The sequence below is a fragment of the Alosa pseudoharengus genome, unplaced genomic scaffold, assembly GCF_046254945.1.
Source record: "Alosa pseudoharengus isolate Yale_2024_CS ecotype anadromous, Long Island Sound unplaced genomic scaffold, YU_APseudo_1.1 YU_APseudo_1.1_scf_4, whole genome shotgun sequence".
Lineage (NCBI taxonomy): Eukaryota > Metazoa > Chordata > Actinopteri > Clupeiformes > Clupeidae > Alosa > Alosa pseudoharengus.
In genome coordinates, this window is record NW_027468774.1 from 28502819 (window position 1) to 28528056 (window position 25238).

Consider the following 25238-nt stretch of genomic DNA (forward strand, 5'->3'; position numbering starts at 1 on the left):
ACACAGATGTGGAAAGACAGACAGGCAGGCAAACAGACAAGGATCTAGACAGAGACGAGAGAAGGAACAGGGAGAGATGCACACACACACTCACACACACACACACACATGATTGCACATACAAGATGGCTAATGCAAACAGTAGACAGACACTGGACGGACAGCTGGACAGAACTCAAGAGAGTGAGAGGGACTAGACAGAGGAGGGCATGCAGACCCTAAAGAAAATATGACAAAACTCAATGAGAACAGGACACACACATACACACACACACACACACACACACACACACACACACACACACACACACACACACACACACACACACACACACACACACACACACACACACACACACACACACACACACACACAGACACAGACAGGCCAGTAAAACTCCAGGGCAGGCCTCCTGGGCCCTGGGCTAGACTCTTACGTGAGGCTGGCTGTAGTGCTCCAGGGACATGGTGACCACGTTCACGCAGATGATGAAGGTGATGAAGAGGTCCAGGTAGTGGCTGGTGCACAGGTTGTGGATCATCAGACGCACAGGGCTGTAGCTGGAGTAATAGGGCAACTTCTGAGCCTCTGGAGCAAGAAGTAGGGGAAGAAGACAGAGGGTGAGTCACGAAGACAAGCATCACAGACGTTACAGAAGAGCGCAGAGAGAGTGCAAGAGAATACAGTGAGGACTTCACACAGGGATAGCCAAACAGCACAAGCCATGTACAGTATTAGCCTGTGAGGACAACCTGGCTTTGCACCGTCTGCTTTCTCTGTACTCTGACTCAGTTGGCTACAAAAGATGCTGCTCACACTGAAGCCTTGAGTTCACCTCCCAAGGAGCCTCGGGTAGCTGCATATGCTAAATAATATGTTTCAATATGCAATTAATTGTTCCAGCACAGGACTTCACCTTTGACTGTGCTCTTGGTTACATATCGATCGCTTATTCTCCATTTGGCCCATTGTCAGCGTTCTCAACATTTTTCTCATAACTCTGGCTGCACATTAGTTTTAAAAGCTGTTTGTTTGCCTGTACTGTATATCGAGATTCTATGGATCAAGCAATCTACTTAGCAGACAGAGAATAATACGCTACAATAAAAAGTGCTAAAGCCCAACAATGGGAAAGGCTGAAAAAAGGGGAAACTGGCTCTGACATCTTCCCCTCCTCCTCCTCCTCCTCTTCCTCCTCCTCCTCCCTCCACTCACTCCGTCTCTTCTTCTCCATGCGGCGGAGCCTCTTCTCCTCCCTCCTCTTGGCCTCCTCCACTTCCTGGTGCTGGCGGCACTTGTGGAAGTTCTCTACCACCACGCCCACGAACATGTTGAGCACGAAGAAGCTGACGATGAGCAGGAACGAGATGAAGTAGAGCAGCATCCACGGGTTGTTGTTGGTCACGGGCTGAAGGAACACACACACACACACACACACACACACACACACACACACACACACACACATTGCTTTTACTGTCTGCACTGATTAATCAGAAAAGATTAGAACATCTCAGTCACAAAATCTCAGTCCAAAAGTTTCTTTTCTATTTCAGGCATCCATTTCAATTTTATATTTTTGTCTCATGTTCCCAGATCAGAACAAGTGAGCGGGGGTAATGTGGCAATACATATAATCAGAGGAAATATTGAGCCCTGTAATCATAAGAAATAAGCTGCAGCCATGCAGGCTCAGGAACCAGAGCAGAGTGGCGGGAGAGGTATCCATGGCTCTGTATTACTCGTCTCACTGAAACAATATGTGTGTGTGTGTGTCTGTGTGTGTGTGTGTGTGTGTGAGCGAGCATCAGCATTGCAGCCAGAGATGAGAGGCCCCAAATGAAGTCATTGTGAAACAAGTCGTTCAGACTTATTGTTTGTGATATTTCCATTACCATGAAAAGTGGAGAGCAGTACACACATGCACAGACGCTGTATCCCCCACCCCCCCACACCCTCTCTCACCCTCTCGCTCTCTCTTTCCCACACACACACACACACACACACACACACACAAACTCATGCACATGATCACAGCAGTACAATGCCATAAAGAGACAGTCTGAATGTCTGAGAGAGCGTCTGACACATAGGGCAGCAACTAGTAGGAGAACAATATGCCAGTCAGATGTGCAATTTAAGGGGGCAAATGACAAGAGAAGAGATGGGCTGCAAAGTAAATGACAAAAATAGCATTAAAAGATAAAGGGCCCTATCATGACAGTCAAAAGCGCATCGTCACTTGTCAAAAGCTTATTCAAATTTAGTAGAATGTCCAGTCCACATTGGGAGGGTTTTCGTTATCAAATGTTGAGCGCATGGCGCAACAAGGTGTTCCTAGGTTTTTTAATCAGTCATGGGTGTGTTTGGGGCGTATAACATCATTTAAACCAATGAGAATGACATCTGCTATTCCCTTTACCGGCGCAAAGCGCAATGTCAAATAAATGCATCGGTATTTTGACATTCAACAGCACATTTGAAGGAGGCTGCTTGCGAGACCGTATGGAATAGTCATTCCACTAAACCAGGCTTTACTAAAACCTAGCATAGCCTTCACACATTTGCACTCTATTATTTGAACTCATTGGCAAAGTGAAACTAACTTCACCATGGTGTCAGTCAACGACAAGACAGTTATATGCAGTTACTTTCACTATTGACTGATAATGGGTTACCATCGAAAACATAGGCTGGAAAAAGCAACACTTACCCTAATATTGCTCAAATGACTGAATAAAAAACATTTATGCTGCAGAGGAGTTGCTTATATCTCGTGACAGTGCGTCTTCAGCTGTGCTCCATACGTGTCTCTCGCCTCTCCCTTAATCACTTTTAACCGTCATTACCAATTTGCAAATGATGGTGAATAACTACTCATCATGAGATGTACAGTATTTCGTAATATCTTTATTCTAATTATGTTTCCCATTGTAATCGTGCAATTTGTAATGTTTTGTGTGGACGTGCACTGGTGTGCGTTCATGGATGATAGGTGCACCCGCCAATGTGACTGTTGACAATGCGCTCTTAAAATAACATATAAACAACTCGCCATAGACTTCTGACCAGGTGTACAATAGCGATTTTTAGACAATGCGCTAAGCCACTCCCTAAGTTGTTAATTGCCACACCCCTGGGCGCATTGTTTAAAAAATAAACGTGCAAAATAAGGAATTAAACTTTGCGCGGGGGGGAAATTAGTTTTACGCCATGCGCCAGGGTGCAAAATACAGCCCAAAGAGAGCATCTTTATTGAATCTTTAAGGCCTCACCTGCTGGTCCACACCCACAGCGTCCAGGCCATGGTACATGATGTTGACCCAGCCATCTTTAGAGGCCAGGACGAACAGGGACATCAGAGCCTACACAGGAGAATGGGGGAAGATGAGCAGTCAAGGAGACCAAGTAACACAAACACAAATGTGCCACACACACACACACACACACAGGAGCATAACTGAGGAAATACTGTATATTGTAAAGCAAAAACAGAACATATCACTTTATATTGACATACTGGAAAAAAACATGAACAGGAAAAAAAGCAAAGAGATCAATACAGAATAGATGAACACTACAGTAGCAGGAAAAATAGCAGGAACACACACAATAGAGAGAGTGTGTACAATACATAATGAGACTCAGATATGCAAATCTAAGCAGACGGCCATGGAGAATGAGAAAAAAAAGCATATAATCAGAATACAGTCCAGCATAAGAAGAGACTATTGGATTGATGCAAATTTTTATGGCCTTTTTGCACTGTACTGTATATGTTGCAGTTAGTTCAGTATCATAACTTTGTTTATATAACATTAACCCCAATCCTAAATCTATCCCTATGTAAAGCATTGGTGTGATGCTAGTCATTGGTATTCAGAGTGCAACATTCGATTTAATAATTAAATTACACTGTAACAAGATCTGTGTAATGTAATGTCAGGCTGCAAAATTACATTACATTAGTATGAGTTATGTACATGAAATACACAGAAAGAGGCATAAACAATGCCTGTACTCTACAGCAAGCATTTCCTCCATTTGCTGACTTCAAAGTGTAAAAGTGAAAGACAAACCTGCCCAAGGTTGTCAAAGTTGTACTTGTGATGGACCCATTTGTAATTGGCCAGGAGACAGTCAGACTTGTTGGTGATGTTTTTGACATCTGGACCCAGGCAGTGAAAAAACTTCCCTTTGAAAAGCTGGTGAGGCACAACACACACACACACACACACACACACACACACACACACACACACACACACACACATCACAAAAAGCTGTCAGTGGGATTCCAAATGCCTTGTTTACTCAATTTACAACACTGTGAAATCCTCCTGGTAGGTACTGAGTAATTTTATCAATCCAGTTGAGTGGGAGTGCACCTCTGTGGGTGTCTGTCTGTGTGTGTGCATGTGATAGAAAAAGATACAGAGAGAGAAAGAGAGAGAGAGAGAGAGAGAAAGAGAGACAGAGAGAGAGAGAGAGAGAGAGAGAGAGAGAGAGAGAGAGAGAGAGAGAGAGAGCGAGAGAAAGAGAGACAGAGAGAGAGAGACAGAGAGAGAGATAGATAGCAGAGGATGGAAAGAAACAGGCAGAGAGCGCCTGAGGCTCACCTGGACTCCGAGAATGCCGAAGATGATGAAAAAAGCGCAGCAGATCAGCACAATGTTTCCAATGGGCTTCAGAGAAGTGATCAGCGTCTCGACCACCAGCTTCAGGCCCGGAGCTCGACTGATAACCCTGCAGCAGCAGCAGCAGCAGCACAACACACAGACACATGGACACAAACAACACGTTTGCACTTTGAAATCTCAAAGACAGCCAAAGAAATATGTGAGATATGTTAGAGTTGATTAAATTATAATATATTTAAGTTGAGCTATTTAGCAGAGGCTTTTATGTTAAGCATCTTACAAATCATATTAAATATTACACTACTACAGTACAGAAGAAATGACAATACATTTTGCCTGGGTCAGCATGTGTGGTCACTGGTCAAAAAAATGTATTTCAAATTATTAGCTGCTTATCTGATGTTGTGAGCTTAATGTGCTCTGGATGAAGGGACAACAGTATGTTTATATTTTAAACAGTAAACAGTAATGGTAACATGTAGGCCCATGTGTACTGACTAGATGTAATGGTAACGCTTTAGAATAACATGTGCTTATTAGGTATTAACAGTGCATAATAAGCAGTTAACAATTCATTACTAACAGTTAGTTAACTGTTGTTATCCTTTAATAACATTAACTAACTGTTAACATGCAGCTTGTAAGTGTTAATAAGCAGCCTTTTAGGTTACTTACAAGCATATTTGTTAACAGTTGTAAGTGTTAACAAGCAGCTTGTTAATGCTTGTTAATGGTGTATAAGACAAAAAGGTGGATAACTAATACGCTTATAAGACCTTTCTTACCTATTTGTAGTAAATTTTGCAGCCCCCCAATCTAAAGCGAGGACCATGTAGCCTATAGTTCCACAAGCCCAACCTTCTATCTCTCTATACTATATCTCTCTATCTAGCTTGGTTTAGCTGTGAGAAATGCACCTTTAAAATTGTTGCAGTGAGCAGGAATCGAACCCCGGTCTCCTGCTTCAAAGAGTGCATCGCTACTTACTGAGCTACACTACTTTTCTTGTACAGCTGATGAAATTGTTTATTTTGATTCTATATTCCGAAGTGCTATATCACACTAGCTATGCTTTTTACAAATATGTTTCTGATGGAAAAGTGGTGTTTAATTAATGCAGAAACAGACCACGAATGTTCGCCTCTGTTCAAGGCAAACTGAAACATGTTTCAAATCGATCACGAACGTTCGCCTATGTTTGCAACTTTAAACCAGAGCTTTGAACGCACCCACTTATCGTCTTTAAGCCTCGGTTGCTAGATAACCAAACTATATACAAAGCTGGCATATCTTTAGACTGCTGACAAACTGACAAACTGTTTTATGCGTTCACTGAACAAAGATTATGGAAATTAAACACCACTTTTCCATCAGAAACATATTTGTAAAAAGCATAGCTAGTATGATATAGAACATCTGAATATTTTCCATCAGACAATTAGGAACAGTAGTGTAGCTCAACAAGTAGCAATGCACTCTTTGACGCGGGAGACCGGGGTTCAATTCCTGCTCACTGCAAAAATTTTGAAGGTGTATTTCTCACAGCTAAACCAAGCTCGATAGAGAGATACAGTATAGAGAGATAGAAGGTTGGGCTTGTGGAACTTTAGGCTACATGGTCCTTGCTTTAGATTGGGGGACTGCAACATTTACTACAAATAGGTAAGAAAGGTCTTATAAGCGTATTAGTTATCCACCTCTTTGTCTTATACACCATTAACAAGCATTAACAAGCTGCTTGTTAACACTTACAACTGTTAACAAATATGCTTGTAAGTAACTTAAAAGGCTGCTTATTATCACTTACAAGCTGCATGTTAACAGTTAGTTAATGTTATTATTAAAGGATAACAACAGTTAACTAACTGTTAGTAATGAATTGTTAACTGCTTATTATGCACTGTTAATACCTAATAAGCACATGTTTGTAATGTATGTTGTGCACTATTGGTTAATTAGACAAGCTAGCGCCACAGTGTAATTGGCACTGGGGCCACATAATAAAGGCTGCAGTAACCCCATAGTACCTAAGGGGGCGCAGTGTCCGGAGGAGCCGGAGTACCCGCAGCACACCTAGAATCTTGGCCCCGCCCGCCATGGAAACCACAATGTCGATGAGCGATACAAAGACCAAGAAGCCATCTAGAACGTTCCAGCTGCTACGGAGGTAGGCCTGCTCTCCCAGATACAGCCCCATCGACACCACCTGCACAGGGGAGATGACCATCAGGAGGGAGTTAACAGCAGTTAGTGGCCAATTTCATCCGTTGGCTACAATATAGTCATAAACCAGAATCAAACACATGCCATGTTATGACCCACACTGACAGACTGAGATGGAAACTTTGATTGTGGTAATGCAGACGTCAGCAGTGCATATAGCTGGGGCACAATGTTTCAGAGTCAATCTGAATTGTAATAAAGTTGGATATAATCAATACATTATTATCAATGTAAAGACAAATGACCGGTCTATATTCAAAATGAATCTCCCTGATCACAGAGCCATCAGTATATGCATTACACACGTGTTATATATTAAAAATGTTTAGATCAGGTTAATTCAGATGTACAATAAGTTCCTGCCTATTAACAAAGGTTTATATATAGATTTAGCAAAATGTCATCCGCTATAAGGTTACTACACGGGGCAGGGAATATATATGCTAATGCATTTTTTTTTTCTTTCTTCATTCCTCTTTTCTGATTGCCTTTATGTTTATGTCTGTGTGTACCACAGCCACAAGGCATTTTGTATCATATGAAAGTTTCTGTAGATTTTATTCACTCTGAGAGTGGCTATATATCCTTTGTATGAGTATTAAGAAAGTGCTGATGGCATTATGACAAGGGCATGCATGCACGAATTGATGAATGTTGTAAAATAAAAGTCTATGAATAAAGTCAATGAATGCTGTAAAATTAAAGAATAGCGGGGTCCACAAAAAGAGGCACAAAGCTGGTTGCCACATGGATTGTGGGGTTTTTTTGTGCCAAAAAGTCACTATAGTATGGTTAATACAAGATGTGTCTTATCTGGGCAAAATTATACCTATTATACCTCAAAATGATTAACCTTTAACACTACAAGAGTGTTAAACCAACTAACAATGCCCATTACATTTTTCAGCTAATATCAAATGTAGCTCAGATGTCTTCACGTATCCGCCTCGGACCAAACTAATTATTACGAAACCTCAGCTTGGACACGGAGAATTGAGCTGAAATGAGAACAGGAAGAGAGAGATGAAAGAGGTGGTGGGAAGAGAGAGACCAAATTAGGACAATGTAGCCAAAAAAAGAGAGCGAGCGCCAGCAAGCCGAGAGGAGAGTAAGGGAGCAACGATGGAAGAGAGGGAAAGAGAAGGGCAAGGGAAGAAGAGATATATGAGGGAGAGGAGAGGGAAGCGTAGGGGCAGCTGTGGGGTCCTGCGGCCGCGTGGTGTGGGCAGAGACGGGTGACGCTAACGAGACGAGTGACACGGAGAGGGTGCGGGTGAGGGCCGAGCGGGCCAGCCTGGGTGAGGCCGGGCCACTGACCCCACGCAGCTGAGCAGCGGCAGCAACACAGACGGTGAGCTGCCACTGAAGTCTGCTATGTTTACGACCACTACATCTTCCTCTCATTCTTCCTTTCCATCTCTCTCTCTCTCTCTCTCTCTGTCTCACACTTCCTTCTTCTCTTCCCTCTTCCCTCTCTTGCCACTACATTCTTCTTCTCTGTCTTTATCTCTCCCACACACATACACATAGACCCACACACTCTTTTTTTCTCTCGCTCTCTCTCTCTCTCACTCTCTCACACACACACACACACACCAGACTGATAATGGTCTGCATTTCTTTGACACTGCTGCACCTGCTCCCTAGAGTTAAGCCTCACTAACAACACACAGCGTAGCCTCAAAATAGATAGCTGCCCCCACCCCCCCAACCCCAAACACACATACACACACCCACACATACAGCTGAACATAAGCGCTGCTTCCTGGACTACAGCGGCGCTTCAGATGTCCTCACATGACCACAGGGCACCGTTTCATCTTCTCGTTCTGACAGGGGGAAGGAGGAGTAAAGAGTCTCAGCTGTGCGCTCTCTTTTCTTTCGTTGCGGTTTCAAACGACGGCCTGTGGACTGATGTAAAGAGTGGACACTGTGTGATGCCTAGGCTCGAGGAGCCCCTGCGAGGACCATGCCATCTCATTTGGAGTGTGAGTCAAGATGAGAGAACTGTGCCCAACACTGTGTGTAGTTCACACAAGATGGGAAAAAATAGAGGATGTTCAGAATGGGTATAATATCCAAAATCAAACGCAACTACAAGATCAGAGTGCTAACATGTGACCACATCCCTGCATGACAAGACCTACTCATGACTTCCTGAGAACCAAAATGTGAGTTTCAAACACAACTAAGCTTCATTAAAATTGATTGGACTACGGGAGAGGCCAGATGAGCTTTGTGTAGTATCCAGTCTTTAGTAAAACTGTAGAATCCAGTTGTTTCAAACCAATATACCTGTCGCTGGCTTGTCTGCATGTCAGGGCTACCGAAACAAAAACAAGAACGGAATTCCAGTTCCAAACAAAGATTTACTGAATGCCTTCCACAGAAGAGGATATCTATTAACCAATGGTGGTGTAGAACATGGATTTTACCCAATATTTGATCCTGGCTTTTAAGAGAAGAGACTCAAGCATTACTGGCTATCCTAGTGAAGTAGGTAGTTGTGGATGCTCAGGAGAGCTGCTTAAGTGTGTTTGTATAGTAATGCCTTGGAGCTATATAGCACTAGCGTTGGCACCTTTGGCACATTTGATAAAGTCAGGCTGCAGGCAGCATATGCCAAATTTCACACTAACTGGACAAATAGTCTTGGAGCATTTAGTAAGAAATAGACTATGAGAAAAGTCACTGACAAGCCATGGATCTAATCTGGCATGACCTGCATAATCAGAGAATAATTGCCTGTTTAATGCAGCAGAAGACTGAGAGCAAAATAGCTAAACTAATGGTGGTCGGCTAACGTCCACTGTTCCACATTTGACCAGAAACCCCTACAAATGGTTATGAGTACTGCCATGCATAAAGGATTAAGAGTTAGAGGCCCCTGCACAGAGAGTAATATGGGGTGTGTACAAAGCAGACAATCTCTCTCTCTCTCTCCATCTCTCTCTCTGTCTTCTCTCCTTCCTCTAAGCACATGCACAAACACACACAGGCTGTGTCTGTGTGTCGTCTGGCTAGCAGTTCTGACGAGCCTCTCTCTCGTCTGCTCCACTGGTTTAATAATTGATTGGGTTACATAATTGATGGGCCACAAGTGCCAAGCGCTCCCAGCTGAATGGATGGGAGCGATGGGGAGATTGTGCCTGAAAGAGGAAACGGACGCTAATTAATATCATTGCTTAATTGCTCATCATGAGAGGGACAGAGAGGGCATACCAGCATTGCAGCCCACACCCCCACCCCAATGCTATGAGACAGAGATAGAGAGATACAGAGAGAGAGAGAGAGAGAGAGAGAGAGTAAGGGAGAGAGAGAGTCGACTATGATGTCACATAAAGTTAAGGCGTATTTGCACACAGATGTTTGAAACTTGAAAGTGACAGCAAATGCAATACTGAGGTCAGCACCTGGGGGGCGATGATGATACTCCGGAGATGCACCCCGGGGTGAAATCAGACGTGACTTGTGAGCTCACAGAGGAGGTAATTGTTTGCAAACATCTCCCTGCACCCTTTCTCCTCCTCCCACACCCTAACCCCACATCTGGAGCTGTGCCCCCCCCCCCCCACACACACACACACACACACACACACACACGCACTTACCTTGAGTGTCATCTCCCCTACAAAGATGGCGGTGAAGATGTAATTAGATATGGTGAGGAACACCCGCTCCTGAGAGGAGAGAGAGAACAAGAGAGGACAAAAGAGAACAGAGAGATGGAGGACAGGAAGTGAGAGCTGGGCGGAGGAGTGCATAATCTCTGGGTGGAGAAATGGAACATGGTGAGATTACATGGACTTAAACAGCATGGGGCTGTTCCTGTGACTAAAGATGGACTCCATACAGTGATGGTGTGTTATCACATAATGATCGCTGTTTAAAGGGTCAGCAGCAGTAATACTACAACAGAATGAGTTAACTAACTTAATTAAACATTAACAACTGCATCCTGATATTGACAGAGCTCAACTGGTCACTCCAATTCTAGTCCTCAGGAGAGGACCACTATTGGCTTTAATATAACATTGGATATTATATACTTTACAATACTGAAATGAGGAAAGACAGCTACAATTATTGATGACCTGGATGAGCTGGAAAAAAACACATAATTGGAGTGTATATTTCATATACCATTATCATATTTGTTTTAATATATTTTGCTTTCATTTTAGTCGAGGCAAAAATAGGCTTAAGTTTCTGTTTTTGTTATTTCATGGTTGCCTGTCCTTTTGAATTTAGCTGTGAATGACACACAGTCGGCTGGGCTCCCTTTTTTTCCATATGTGTATGATTTAGGCACTCTGGTTGGCTGTCACCAGTCTGAGCCTACTGGATGAGCCTTATGATAGGCTCTTTGGTTTGAAGCCGACAGCTGATCCCCTGCTCTATTTCAATTCTGATTGTGGGAGTAGACGGGTACGTTCTACATTTTGCGCATTCTGTGTCTGCCGCTGCTGCAAGTGGTCTGGATTTAATGCTGTTTTTCTGTTAATGGTCCAATGTGTGACTCACTGCTATTTCTTGTTTGTTTAGCTTGTTATTCCCTTTCTGTTTCCCTTTTGCCTTTTGGGGTATATTTGCTTTAATGATTATTTCAATTTATACATAAGTTTTACTACTTCACTTGTTTTTTTTGGTCTTATTTTGGTTCAAATAAAGCAGAATTTTCTTTGTTGTTTGCTTGAGGTCATGTAATAGGCTGCAACATACAGAGATAAATCTGCAGACTTCCTGCTGACCACTATATTCCCAGCAGTAGTTTGTGTTATACTGTCCCCGGCTCTTTGTGTCCAGTGGATGTAGGATGCACGTCTGGCCTGGCCTGGTCTGATATGACCCTTTGGGCTACCCTTTGCAGGCTGGACTCACCAGACTGCCCTGGAGAATCTTTGGTCTCTCCAGGGCCACCGTGATGCAGTTTGAGAAGATGAAGGCCAGAACCACATAATCAAACAGCTTGTGCGCTATGATGGACTGACACATCTGCCTGAACCTGTGGAGAGGAGGAGGACAAGGGAGAGGGCAGAGGGAAGAGCAAGAAGGAGGGAAGGGGAAGAACACGGAAGGGCAATTTAGTATTGAGCATTTGGATTGGAACACACATACAGTAGTCCATGGGAAATATCATAATTCTTTACTCCTTTTCACTCCTTATGCCCCCCCCCCATCTAAATCATGCCAGAACACTCTTAAAGCCTCTGACAGCCATCCTGGTAGATGTCTGTAATTAAAAAAGGGAAACTACACACTGCTAACTTTATACATCATCTGTACTGTTTGTGTACTCTGCGTGTTGACAAAAACCATCACAGGAGAGCTGAACTGACACAGATCAATGCCTTAATCACCCACCACCACCCCCCTCCCCAAACAACCTCTCCCTACCATTGATCATGGGAAAGAAGAGTAGCAAGGCTGCCCCCACCTCCTCCCCCCAGTGAAATACCTTGACCGGAGTATGTGCAGATGGTCTATCAGCTTGTTTGCTTTTTTACTGACAAGCTCATTGGCTCTGAGATGCTACGCTGAACAGCTGGGGGTATAGGTAAATAGCTGCAGCTAATCCTATGGACTCAGCTGCTTCACTGAGCATGTCACTATCCTCTCTTTCCTGTGTCTTGTGTGTTGAGAAAGAGACTCTGAGACGTCTGGCCAGGTGCTCCTGATCTTCCATGCTGTTATTGCTTCTCCAAGTGGATGATTTTTTTTTTCTCACTCAGTCCACATCAAATTAGGAATCTAGAGATGAATTTGTACTCCTCTCCTAGTGCAGCTATCCTCAGGGGATGGAGGATATAAAAAAAAACCTGATTTGGCATCTACCAAATGTACCTGATTCATTAACCAGAGTGCAGAGTAACTGCCATGTGATCTTCAAGCACATTTTTATCATAACTACTGGAGAGCAGAAGTCATGATGGGGAGGAGGATGGGGACTCGCCTGTTCCGGGGGGAGAAGAGGTAGATGGACCAGTCCTCCCGAGCCTCACACCACTCGGGCCGGTACACCTCGATCATCTTCTGGATCCGGAAACACAAACTCTGTACGGTATGGGGAGAAAGTCAATCATCCATTGATCCACCTCGATTCATACATCCATCAGTTGCAACAACAAAAAGGATCTGGTTCAAAAATGTCTGTTTCAACACATCAAATAGCACGCCGAGAACACATCAAAGCCCCCCGTTAAGCTCATATGAAATCTGCACCCATTCACATTACAGAAAGAACCCATTATCTCGGCGCTAGACAGAGTGAGCAAAACACCTGCTACCTGCACTGAATCCAAACATGGCCACCACTGTGATTGATTTCCTTTTAAAATAATTTATGAGACTCTAAATCTGTCCGTGGGTTAAAACGATGGCTCACAATCATTTTTACCTCCTTTTCCAATGGACTTCCATGTCCCTGCGGAAATGTGCTAATTCTTTTCTTAATTGCTCACACAACGTGAGAGCTGTAAATTAAAATCAGATAGCCCACTACCATCTGCCAGCTTTCGCCGCGAACAGAGATATATAATTAAAATCCTCCCATTGTTTGGTGGCATGGTTTTCGGCTTGGGTTTCTTTCAATGAAATTCCCTGGGAAAACGCTGAAGAGTCTCCAAATGGCTGGTAGGCAACTACACCACAGCACTTTTTGCTAAACGCTGCAATGCTCAGAGGAGCAGCATGTATTTACACAATCAATGCTACATGATCAGAATCCACAGAGCAATCAAAGTCTACTACCTCAATCTGTGCTCCTGAGCCATAAAACATGAAATGTGTTAGCCATTAACCATGGTGAGCAACGAGTCGTTAACTTATTTAGTGACACATTTGTTCCACGTAGAGCATCCATCTGCTAACTAACATAACGACCACAAGTACAACCAGAAGTCATTCCTTAACAGAGCCAAAACATCGAGCCAATGTTCAAAAATCATAATGTAAATCTATATTATACATACAGTAAATGCATAAATTCCTATTCATTTAGATGTAGGTTATACAGTATAGCTTGTTCAGCAAACGTGTTCACTGGGAACTTCAGCTTGTCCTGGAAGATGAGCAACAGAACCCCTGTTCAGTCTCTAGGTTTGGTATGCATTAAACAATAGGCCCTTTAGACTCACATAATCCAGCTCGTCATCGAGGTCCTCCCTGTCCTTGCGCGTGTTGACCTGAGGATAGACTTCTGTGAGAAGCCTTTGCTGGGCCGACAGCGGCGTCTTGCCGTTGCAGTCCTGGTGCTCGATGGCCACGCCCTCCGAGAAGCTCTTCTTGCGCGGCACGCGAGCGTGCAGCGGGGGCAGGGGCAGCAGCGGCCCTTCGGTCAGCCCCGGGGGCACCTGCAGCAGCTCGGGCAGCTCCAGGGAGTAGGCGCGGCGCTCGCGGCGCGGGTAGAGGTGCCGGGAGAGGAGGTGCGGGGGCAGGTGGAGGGGCGGAGGCGACAGCAGGGACTCCTGCTCGGCCAGGTAGGACTGAGGGGGGCCGCGAAGCCGTAGGCTGCCCCCTCCCCCACCACCACCACCTCCACCGCCGCCAAGACCCACCCCGAGCGCCCGCGTGGGGCGGCCCAGGCTGTTCCAGCTGGAGCGGCGGTGCCACAACGTCTGGGGCAGGGGCCGGCCCCAGGTGTGGTACAGAGAGCCGCGTCCTGGACACTGGGAAAAAGGGGAAAATTAAAGTGGGTTTAAATGCCAGCGCAGTATGGAATATGACGGAGTAAGACATGCAAAGGTTGGTGTGGGCAAGAGGAATTCTATGTGAAAATAGAGGTTTAGTTCATGGATAGTCTAGCCTTCACATCATCCTTGTTACATGTACCAAACAATACTGCATGTAACATTTAACTCACAAACATCCACAATGGACCAACTATGCCGAATTTGATACTCTTGGCAATTCATTCGGAACATTGATTTTAGGGGGTGGCCAATGTCATTCACCCTGCTTTCTGTTAACTCTGTCCTTTGTCACACTGCATAAGAACCTACACTATGAGAACAGGAACTTGAAATGTAAACACCAAACCACCAACAGTAGCAGCCCGCACTTACCAGCGGCCTTTGTTCCAGACCGGTCCGACCCAGTGAGCTGACGCTGCTCTTGCGGGGGCCCAGGGCAAAGGTGAGCTGCTCGGCCGGGAACAGCCCCACAGTGGCCGGGGACAGCGCCAGGTCCAGATGCCCGTTTGGAGTGAGGGTGCAGATTTTTGGATCTGAGGGAGGCAGAGAACCGCAGCAAGCTATTATATTTTTCTGATTTTTGGCACGCTGTGCCATGTCACCCGGCGCTGCTGTACAGATGTGAACACAGCTTGAGTCATGAAACAGAGAAACCGAGAGGAACAGAGAGAACGAGAGCGATCCCGCCTTTATGGGGTGAAATTAAGAAAATGGCACCGACCACCTGCTCTGTTTAAAATTTGATGTCCTTGTTCGTTCGTTGCTTCATCTAAGCCTTTCTCGACAGGCAGCGTTACAACTTGTGTGAGCTTGTAAGTTTGTCTTGAGTCAGCGGGAGAGACTCTACGCGCGCATACATTATTCAGTGCATCACGCTTATATACTTTACAAAAACTTCTGAGGCATGAATTTCCACAGCTGGCCAACTCCTTGTACCGTATAATGAGATGAAACTGTTTCAAATGTTGCTGCTCAAATAAAAAAAGTGTGTTTTCCCTTAGAGAGTATGTCTTTGTTTTTGTGGGCTTATTCCGGAGTGATATTTGGGTCAGCGGAGACACACAGACAACATTCAGAACCGTAATTTGCAATCAACCCCCACAGAGCAAGCCAGCACAGGTGTGAAGGGAGTTGGTGTCTGAAAACACCATCGATTAGCGTCCGGTGAGCCATGTTCAAGTTGGCAACATTTTACTTAAACCCAATATACATAAAGCATTATAAACAAATGTATTCATTTGACTGCACACATAACTGTATGTACAATGTTGTAGTATAAGCCCTATACAACTATTCTCATGAAAACGCTCCATAGAGTTTAAGACAACAAAGATGTCATCAGTGCCATTATCAAGATGCATTATTAATTCTGTTATGATACATCATACCACTTTATGAGTGCAACAGTAAGTATGTATAAATTACTATATAGACTTATAACAATGTGCATTTTTTGTAACTCTTCATGAATGCTTTGTGACTTCTCATGCACCTGGGGAGTAGAAGTGTGCATGGTCTGTTTGTTTTCACACACACACACACACACACACACACACACACACACACACACACACACACACACACACACACACACACACACACACACACACAGACAGACACCACATCTGTACATCTGCTAACCTGAAAGCTGGAGGGGATCCTTCTGTTTGTCAGTCTCGTCGAAATTGCAGGAGGATCGGTCGTCGTCGGAGTAGGAGCGATTGGCATCTCCCTGTTTCAGGTGCAAAACGAATAGAAAATCAGTGCACGTAAGACAAATGTGCTTTACTGAACAGGGTCAGCCTGTGCACACACACACACACACACACACACACACACACACACACGCACACGCACACACACACGCACACACACACACGCACACACACCCTCACCAAAAGCCTATTTTGCTGGAAGCCCCAGGAGACCAGAGAACAGCTCTGGGCAGTTATTCTGTCTGAATAATACGCGCCTCACTTGCCGGGTCTGTGACTATATCACTGACACATATTCATTCACCCACAGACGTGTTTATGGCACACCTGTAGAAATCACTGCTTTAAGCAGAAAAGAAACACCCACCCTTAGATATTTTTGGAGTCTGTGTGAATGTATAATATTTCTTATACTAGAGCCAACCATGGCAGCCAACAACATTAGAATCTCTAAGGCACTTTTTACCCCCCCCATAAATGCACAAATAGGCTGACACCAGACATAATTTCACTGCATTTCTTACATCCAGTAACTATATGCATGTGACAATAAACTTCCTTGTATCCTTGTATCCCTTGTATCCTTGACTTCTCCAGGCAGACAGTGACTTGCTCTTCTGCCACGGCCAAAAAAAACGCAGATTTGTTACCAAGCAAATCCCAGCACCCCCCCCCCCCCCTTCCTCCCCACCACCCCTTGTGCGCTGAGCGCTTGTGTCGGGCGCTCAGTTTCTATTACAGTAATCCACTGGGCGGCAGTGCCACAGCCCCATGGTGTCCACCCTTGGGCCTTACCTCGGCCTGGAAGCCCTCCACCAGGATGGCCACCAGCAGGTTGAAGAGCACGTAGTTGCCGAAGGTCATGAGTGCCACGAAGTAGAGGGCGGCCAGCGGAGATGTGGAGGCCATGCCGTTGTACAGCACCATGTTCCAGTCCTCCTGGGTCAGGATCTAAACGCACACACACACACACACACACACACACACACACACACACACACACACACACACACACACACACACACACACACACACACACACACACACACACAGAGGTATTAGAGAGGTACTGTATGCAAGTACAATGCTTATGCACAATAATCACAGGAATCATACACACACACACACACATACACACAAACATATATGAATGCAACATACACACAGACAGGCACACTCAGTACTATTACTGTAAATGTAAAAATTGCCTGATCCTCTCCCTCCCTCCCTCCCTCCAGCCCAATGCCCTTGATATGTTTCCACTGATACCGTAATTACAAAGGCACTTGTGTTTGCATTCACGCTGGACGTTTGGGTGTCTGGGTGCCGCTGTGCATAATAATGGCAGGAGAAGTGGCACCTCACCTGAAACACGGTCACTATGGCCCAGAGCAGGGAGTCGAAGTTCTTCCTGTCGGGGACCGTGTCCCCGGCCTCCGTCTTCAGACTGAACTTACAGCCGAAGATGTGCATACCCAGGATACTGCAGGAGGGGAGGGGAGATAGCACAGAGACGTCGTGACAAAAAGTATCAAAAATGGAATAAAGACTGAATGCTGCATCAACCAAAAGAAACATCCCTTTTTTTCCCCTTACAAAATCAAACTAACAAACTATACGGACACACACACAAAAAAAAACAATCAAAGAAAACAACTAAACATGTCCTGAGCAAAAAAAATAATAATCTAAGGTGGAAAAAAAGAAAAGAAAACCACAATGACAAGAGGCACTAAATCACTAAACACTTCTGAGGCAATGAACTGAGCGCTGGATTAGAGATGCTACACTCAAGGGGGAATGGGCCAAGTGAAAGACAACAAACAAAAGCTGTTATTTTAAGAATGCTAAAATCCCTCTCAAGTTGACACAACTGAAAGACAACACAATATTTCCTCATTTATTTTCAGCCATGCTTCATGTTGTCAAATCACCAGCAATGCAAACAGAGGAAGACAAAGGAACATAACTGGGTCATGAAGCTTTATCTCAATGATAACATACATGCCAGTCATGTGCTATTGGTATAGATTGCTTACGAATCATATTTATTGTGGGAGAGAGTGAGGCAAGAGAAAGAGAGAGAGAGAGAGAGAGAGAGAGAAAGAGAGAGAGAGAGAGTGAGGCAAGAGAAAGAGAGAGAGAGAGAGAGAGAGAGAGAGAGAGGAATGTTACAGTTTCCCTGCTTATTGAATCCAAGCGATCATGTCATTTTTCTGCCCACTGTCTGTAACATAAACACCACCACCGTGCCACTAGTGCATGGGTGAGGGGTGGGCGCACTGAGAACGCACTATGACCATTGATCATTCATTTCCCAGCAATGCTCCAAAAAAGCCCTGAGCAGTCTCTCTCTCTCTCTCTCTCTCTCTCTCTCTCTCTCAGCTCACTGCAGCAATCCTTCCTGTCTCGTAAAAGAGACCGGCCTGCACTAGCTGGCGGCAGTGGCGGGGACTGCGACTCTGCGACAACTGTATCCATTTAAGCGACATAAATCAAGGGTATTGTTTCGAGATGAAGGGTAGTAAATTTCAGCAGAGTGAGGAGATGGGGAGAGAAATGGCACCAAGAGGAGGGGAGAGGAGAGGGGTTGGGGAAGGTGTGTGTGTGTGTATGTGTGTGTGTGTGTGTGGGTGGGTGCGCACGCATACAGTATGTGTGTGTGTGTGTGTGTGTGTGTGTGTGTGTGTGTGCAATAGTGTGTGTGGATGTGTGTGTGTGTATATGTGTACATACAGTATGTGTGTGTGTGTGTGTGTGTGTGTGTGTGTGTGTGTGTGTGTGTGTGTGTGTGTGTGTGTGTGTGTGTGTGTGGATGTGTGTGTGCAAGTGTGTGTGCATATGTGTGTACAATAGTGTGTGTGGGTGTGTGTGTGCATATGTGTTGGTGTGTATGTGTAGTGGGCTTTTGAAGGTGCCAGAGCATGCTAAACGTGAGCGGCACTGACAAATAGAAGGCGTGCGCTAATGCACTCAATCGCGGCGGCCGCTCCATCTGTCTCTGGGCTGGTCTGGGCTGGGCTGGGCTGGGCTGGCAGGGCCCGCAGGCTGCTGCTGCTGCTGCTGGGGGCTCTGGGGGACGCCTACTTACTGCACTGCTCTCCATCAATCTCACTCTGCACCTTACCGCTGTGCTGGGCCAACATAGCGCCACACAGATGCACCCACCCCGGCAAACGCACACTCACACACACACACACACACACACACACACACACACACACACTCACACAAACACACACACACTCACACACACACTCACACACACTCACACACACACTCACACACACAGTCACACTAAGAGATATATACACACTTTGCCCTGGAGCCATGATGCCTCCCCTGGTGACTCAGTTAACAGATACAGTACACATCCATGCTGCCTAAGTGTGCATAACTGCCCAACCTGCCCGGTGATTAAGTCCAAGTGATGTGGAGAGAGTAATGAAGAGGAATGAGAGTCATCAAGCGACAAAAACGTGTATGTGTGCGCGTGTGTGTGTGTGTCTATGTGTGTAAAAGCTTGTGTGTCTTATGATGGTGAGTGTGTATGCATGTATGTGCATATCTTACAGTAATGTGCGTGTTGGCTATGGTAGTGTGTGCATGTACACATATGTGTGTATGTCTTTGCAAAAGTGCAAGTGTGCATTTGTTTGTCGTGTGTGTATGTTGTGTGTATGTAAGAGGACTTCTTCACAGGGGATAGAGCTAGTCTACTCACACATTCTCACCTCCTGAGTCTGCTCACTTGAGCTCTTGTTTACCTGAAGATGAAGATGAAGAGCATGAGCAGCATGCAGAAGGTGGCCACGTTGTCCATGGTCTTCATGAGCACCACCAGCTGTCTGCGCAGGGCGGGCATGAAGCGCACCAGCTTGATCACGCGCAGCAGACGGAAGGTCCGCAGCACGGACAGACCACCGTCCGCCTGACCGATGATCTCACACACACTACAAAAAGAGGGTATAAGTCACAAAAAAAAGTTTGAGAAGAAAGAGAGAGAGAGAGAGGGAGGGAGAGAGAAACGTGATGTGGTGTTTAAACTAACCTAATTATGACAATGATGCCATCAAAGATGTTGTACGGGTTACGCAGGTATTCAAAGAACCCAAAAGCAGTCAGCTTCAGAATCATCTCCAAGGTAAACATGCTGGTGAAGACTATGTTGCAGATCTCCAGGACATTGGTCAGCTCATCAGGCTAAAAAAGAGAGATACAGCCCCCGTTAGGATAGATTAGGCTCACTTCGTAACAGCAGACATAAAATCATGGAGGGATAGTTAAAGTGAAAGAGTAAAACCTTGATCATGTGTGAGAAGGAAGGAGTGAGAAATGCTTCAGTTAGATTAGTTTCATTTCTTTCCTACTTTGGTACTTTTGTTCTTTACTTTTCATGTACTGAACACCAGGTATAGAACTGTATCTAAGAGGGTGGTCAGATAGAAAGTGAACCAGCAGTATAGCTGCTACCTAGTATGTTTACTCTTATTAGTAGAGCAAAACTCTACACTCCACTCTTTCAGTGTACTCTGCCAGTAGATAAAAGGGAGAGACATTGCTGTGTCTCTCCATTTTATGTCTCTAGGGGAATTACAGGTAGAACTACATGCCACCTACACTGAACTCATGTGGCAAACAAAACAGTGGCGGTCTGCAGATTGATCCCTGAGGGACTAACGAAACTAAGGTCATGTCTCTTATCTCATTTTAAAACAGCATAGTACACAGGGCATGGGGAAGAAGGAAGAGCTGGGCTATGGAGCAAGTTCAAGAGCACAAGAGGAATAAAGTTAACACAAAGTGCATTTTTCATGGCTATCTATACCTGCAGTTGGATCGTATATCTCAGCAGCTTGGAGCCATGCTAAGTGGGTCTATACCTGAACACACGAACATGTGAAAGTCAAACAATATGGTTGGATACATGAAGACTAACCCTCTCTCCATTACAATATCCGCTCTATCTCGCTCTCTCTCTCTCTCTTTCACTTTCTCCAGCCCCCTGTCTATTTCTCGGACTGTCAGGCACCTCAGACTAAGATCAATACCAATCCATTGACAAACCCTGAGAAAATAAAAAAAGAAAAGACAAATGAAAACAAAACCACCAAACCACTTCCACCGAAATGCAAGACTAGCCGTGTATATCAGTGACGGTGAGCACACAAGCAATGCCATTTAAAGCACCGGGATATTGACAGAGCCATCAGGGTTCATAATGACAAACTTATCCCCCTCAAACCCCCTGGAGTGGATGTCCTTCCTCTATCATGCAGCACTGTTGCACTGAACCCTATCCTTTAAGTCTCTCTTCCAATATGTCATATTGTGCAGCTTGCCCTGACTCTTTCTCCAACCTGTTTGCTTGTTCGTCGCTTCCTCTGCTTTCCTTTGGGAGATGTCTCTGGAATATGAATGAGTGTGGGGCTACACAAGATACAGCATTTGCTTTGATCTACTGTCAAGCATGTATACACACTTACACAAGGGCGCATACACCTGCTTGCCTCAAAATCATATCGGTATTCTTTGCTAACTCCCTCTTCAGTTCAAGCACTGTGACCTTGTGGATATTACTAAAGTGAAATGAATCGAATAAAATTGAACCGAAATAGTAAACTATAAAGACAGCATGCTAACAATCTTATTCTCTTTGAGAACATTTTTTTTTATTTCCAGGTTTCAAGTACACGAGTGATTTAAAGGTAAAAATATTAATATAGTCACAGGTGGTTTCATTATGCTTACAGTACTTCATTGCCCTTCAAAATGTGATCAGTGCTAATTCAGGAGATGTGGCACCAAGGCAGCGATTTCACAAACCTACGTTATGAAGCTGTGATGACTCAGAAATTAAAAATTATAATCACAGTAAAAACTGGTCTTATGCAAAATATGCACACTCACCAATGCATCATGCAAAAACCAGCCGACCTATATCTAAATGTATTCTTATATATTGTTTGAGTGTGTGTGTGTGTGTGTGTGTGTGTGTGTGTGTGTGTGTGTGTGTGTGTGTGCGTGCGTGCATGTGCACACGAGTCTGTCTGTGGTCTGTGCTTGCATTATGTCTTCGTATAGCAGAGGCATGTGACATGTCTCAGACAGCGAGAGAGAACATTTGATAAGTCTTTGAGAGCCCTTCTGCACGTGCAATGAGCTAAAACTGCTGTGTAATGGCAGCCCAATAATTCTGTTTTGTGTTTTGTATCTCTCTCTCTCTCTCTCTAACTCTCTCTCTTTCTCTCTCTGTGCTTTTTCATGCGCTCTGTTATTTTTAGAGTCTTCAGAGATGAGAGAACAGGCTCCTCTGCAGGCAACGATGGAGTGAGGGGGTGGATGAGAGACAGAAAGAGGGGAGCAAGAAGGTGGAGGAGGAGGAGGAGGAGGAGAAGGATGTGCCAAAATGTGCACCAGAATGAGCATCTGCAATTGCAAAGGAAGTTCAGTTGCAACATCTCTCCAAAAGACAAACCCACGCAAACAGCCCTCTGAAGAGATTTTGGCTGTATGCTTTTTTTTTTTTCAGAGTGATTAAAATATACTCTTTTGTCAGAGCAGCTGAGTGCTGACTGTGCAATGAATCATGGGAAAGCTATCCAGAGGAAATGCAGAAAACAGAGCTCTGTTAAAAGGTTCACACTATCTCCAGCTGAGTGGGGAAAAAAAGAAATGTGTTATGTTGCTACAAACTTTCTTTTTTTCCCCGATGTAGTGCAGACATTTTTCTCCTCTGCCGAGCTGAAGATTACATTTTAGTGTGCAAGTGAGGCCTTTTCCAAACACTTGACAGACTTTATAGGGTGGGGCTGGCCTTTTCAAAATGTTCCCTAATTAAGCCCTAACAACCCAGTTACTCAAACTGATAAATGACTGTGAGTAGTGGGAACTCACCAGAGGCGTATCAAGCTTTTTAAAAGTGTGGGGGTTGTGGGATAGGGAAGTGAAACAATCCGGCCAAATTATAAATAACTCCCTACAGGGATGTTGTAAGTATTTTCTGAGATGGGTGCGGACTATATTGGCGGGTGTCCGAGAGTTTCTCCCCCGGATTTTTTTTTTGCTATCACTTCACACATTTCTCACGACACATTTCATGTTATAAATAAAGTAATCATTTCAGAAATTAAATTGCCTAACAGACATCAGCCTAATTTCGAGGTATCACTGGACTATTAATATGCCTAACTATAATACCTATTAAATAAATGTAAAGGACACAGAATAATGACAGAACTGTAAGCTCAATTTCAAAAACGTTTGAAGTCTACTCAAACATAAGGGAATATAAATAAATTGTGTTGCATATAGCCAGCTTAATTAATGTCAATTTAAAGATTATGATCGTTACTTAATGATAATGATAGTTACAGGAAGCCACGTTATTGTTTAAACTATTGTTGCTTCTAGCCCACGTTACCTTTCACTTGCTGCAGGGACGCACACATTGCATGAGCGCTCATAAGCGTTCTACATGCTGGAAATCTTAGTTCTCAGATGTAGAACTCAAATGTGTCTTGACACCGCCGTTTGTAAGATCAAATGAGACGTTCTAAATGGGACGCAATGTAATGAAGCAGTTTTTTTCCAAGCGTCTTGGAGACGTATGTTTGCTGACTGGGCTATGTCTATATAGTTGATGACACCAAATTAATAAGTAGGCTATTTCTGATTGGGGAAACTTTTAGCCTATAGTTCTGAGAACAGCAGCCAAGGGCCTTTCTGCAGAAACAACAACTGCCTTAGTGCGTGCACCCCCGCTTTCACTTTGACTCCCTGCATTTCTACATTGTGACAAAAACTGTAAGTCGGACAGTGAATTTTCGTTTAGCATAATGTGGTAACAATTATCATTTTAATTCTACCTCAAATCTGATCACTGCAGATGTTATAATGCAGACCTAAGCAGCAGCACAGCTTTGAAAGATGCACACTTAGAATTTGATCAGGGAGACTGTGGTTCTTCACTGACGCGATTGGCTGGATGACCGTTCAATCAAATCAACAGACCTATTTGTGTCATAGTGTATGCGCGTTATCAGAGCCCGCCCTTTTTAGACATTTATTTTCATATTTTACTTTCGTTTTAATCTGACAAAAAGTGTGGGGGATAGAATCGTGTTCCAGCAAAAGTGTGTACGTTATAACACCCACATCCCCCACGCTTGCTACGCCCCAGGAACTCACAACCAGAACATTATATTATATGATTACATTTTTAAAAATGTCACAGAGTTCAATTTTTGACGTCACAATTCAAATTTCAGCATAAAGTACAAGCCAAGCTGTGGATTTTCTCTAAAGAGTATGACTCGCCCTGAGATATGTGTACCTGGTTGTGGTGCTCGATGCCCATGCTGATGGTGTTGATAAGGATAGCGATCATGATCCCCCTGTTGAAGTACTTGCTCTCCACTATACTCCACAGCCTGACCCGCATCTCGTCCCACACGTGCTTGCAGAAGCCCAGGCAGGACCTCCTCTTGGCCCGCCGCTTGGGCCTCGTGTCGTCCTCCTTCCTCTCGTCTAAGTGGTTCTCCTCCCTGTCCGTCTCCTCCAGAGCCCCCTCCTCGTCCTCCCCATTGGCCGAGTCGCCCATGGCTCCCTCCCCTTCCCTGAGTGACAGCGCGGCGGAGCACTGGGGGCAGTCCTCGGGGTTGGAGGTGACAGAGAGGGAGATGGCGTTGTCCAGAGCCTGGGAGCTGTGCTCCAGCTTGCTCTGATGCAGACAGTGAGACACTGTCATGGAGGTTAAAAAAGAGAGAGAGACAGAGACCAGAAGAAAGGAGGAGAAAATGGGCAGAATAACAGTCAGAGACATGAAGAGCAGGAAGACAGCAGGGACAATATGGAATTCAGAAGGGGAAAGCCTTAACTTGAGCCCATAAAACACACTGTCACTTATCCAAAAACACATTATCATTACATTATCATTCTGCTTTTATGATTATCTATTTAACATAAA

The 25238-nt window shown here is 44.6% G+C and overlaps 1 protein-coding gene across 1 annotated transcript in view; it reads right to left on the reverse strand.

Moving 5' to 3' along the window:
• The window catches only part of LOC143102874 (voltage-dependent T-type calcium channel subunit alpha-1I-like), a 128264-nt gene that overhangs the window by 19462 nt on the left and 83564 nt on the right, over positions 1-25238 (reverse strand). Inside the window, exons 9-25 of the mRNA XM_076266686.1 lie at positions 24606-25012; positions 20322-20473; positions 20038-20223; positions 17636-17753; positions 17066-17221; positions 16197-16287; positions 14928-15088; positions 14001-14531; positions 12818-12918; positions 11746-11869; positions 10476-10544; positions 6669-6847; positions 4621-4747; positions 4081-4206; positions 3277-3366; positions 1217-1409; positions 438-589 (exon numbers count right to left, since the gene is read on the reverse strand). Coding sequence (XP_076122801.1) covers positions 438-589; positions 1217-1409; positions 3277-3366; positions 4081-4206; positions 4621-4747; positions 6669-6847; positions 10476-10544; positions 11746-11869; positions 12818-12918; positions 14001-14531; positions 14928-15088; positions 16197-16287; positions 17066-17221; positions 17636-17753; positions 20038-20223; positions 20322-20473; positions 24606-25012 — 2963 coding nt within the window. The remainder of the gene's footprint in view (positions 1-437; positions 590-1216; positions 1410-3276; positions 3367-4080; positions 4207-4620; positions 4748-6668; positions 6848-10475; positions 10545-11745; positions 11870-12817; positions 12919-14000; positions 14532-14927; positions 15089-16196; positions 16288-17065; positions 17222-17635; positions 17754-20037; positions 20224-20321; positions 20474-24605; positions 25013-25238) is intronic.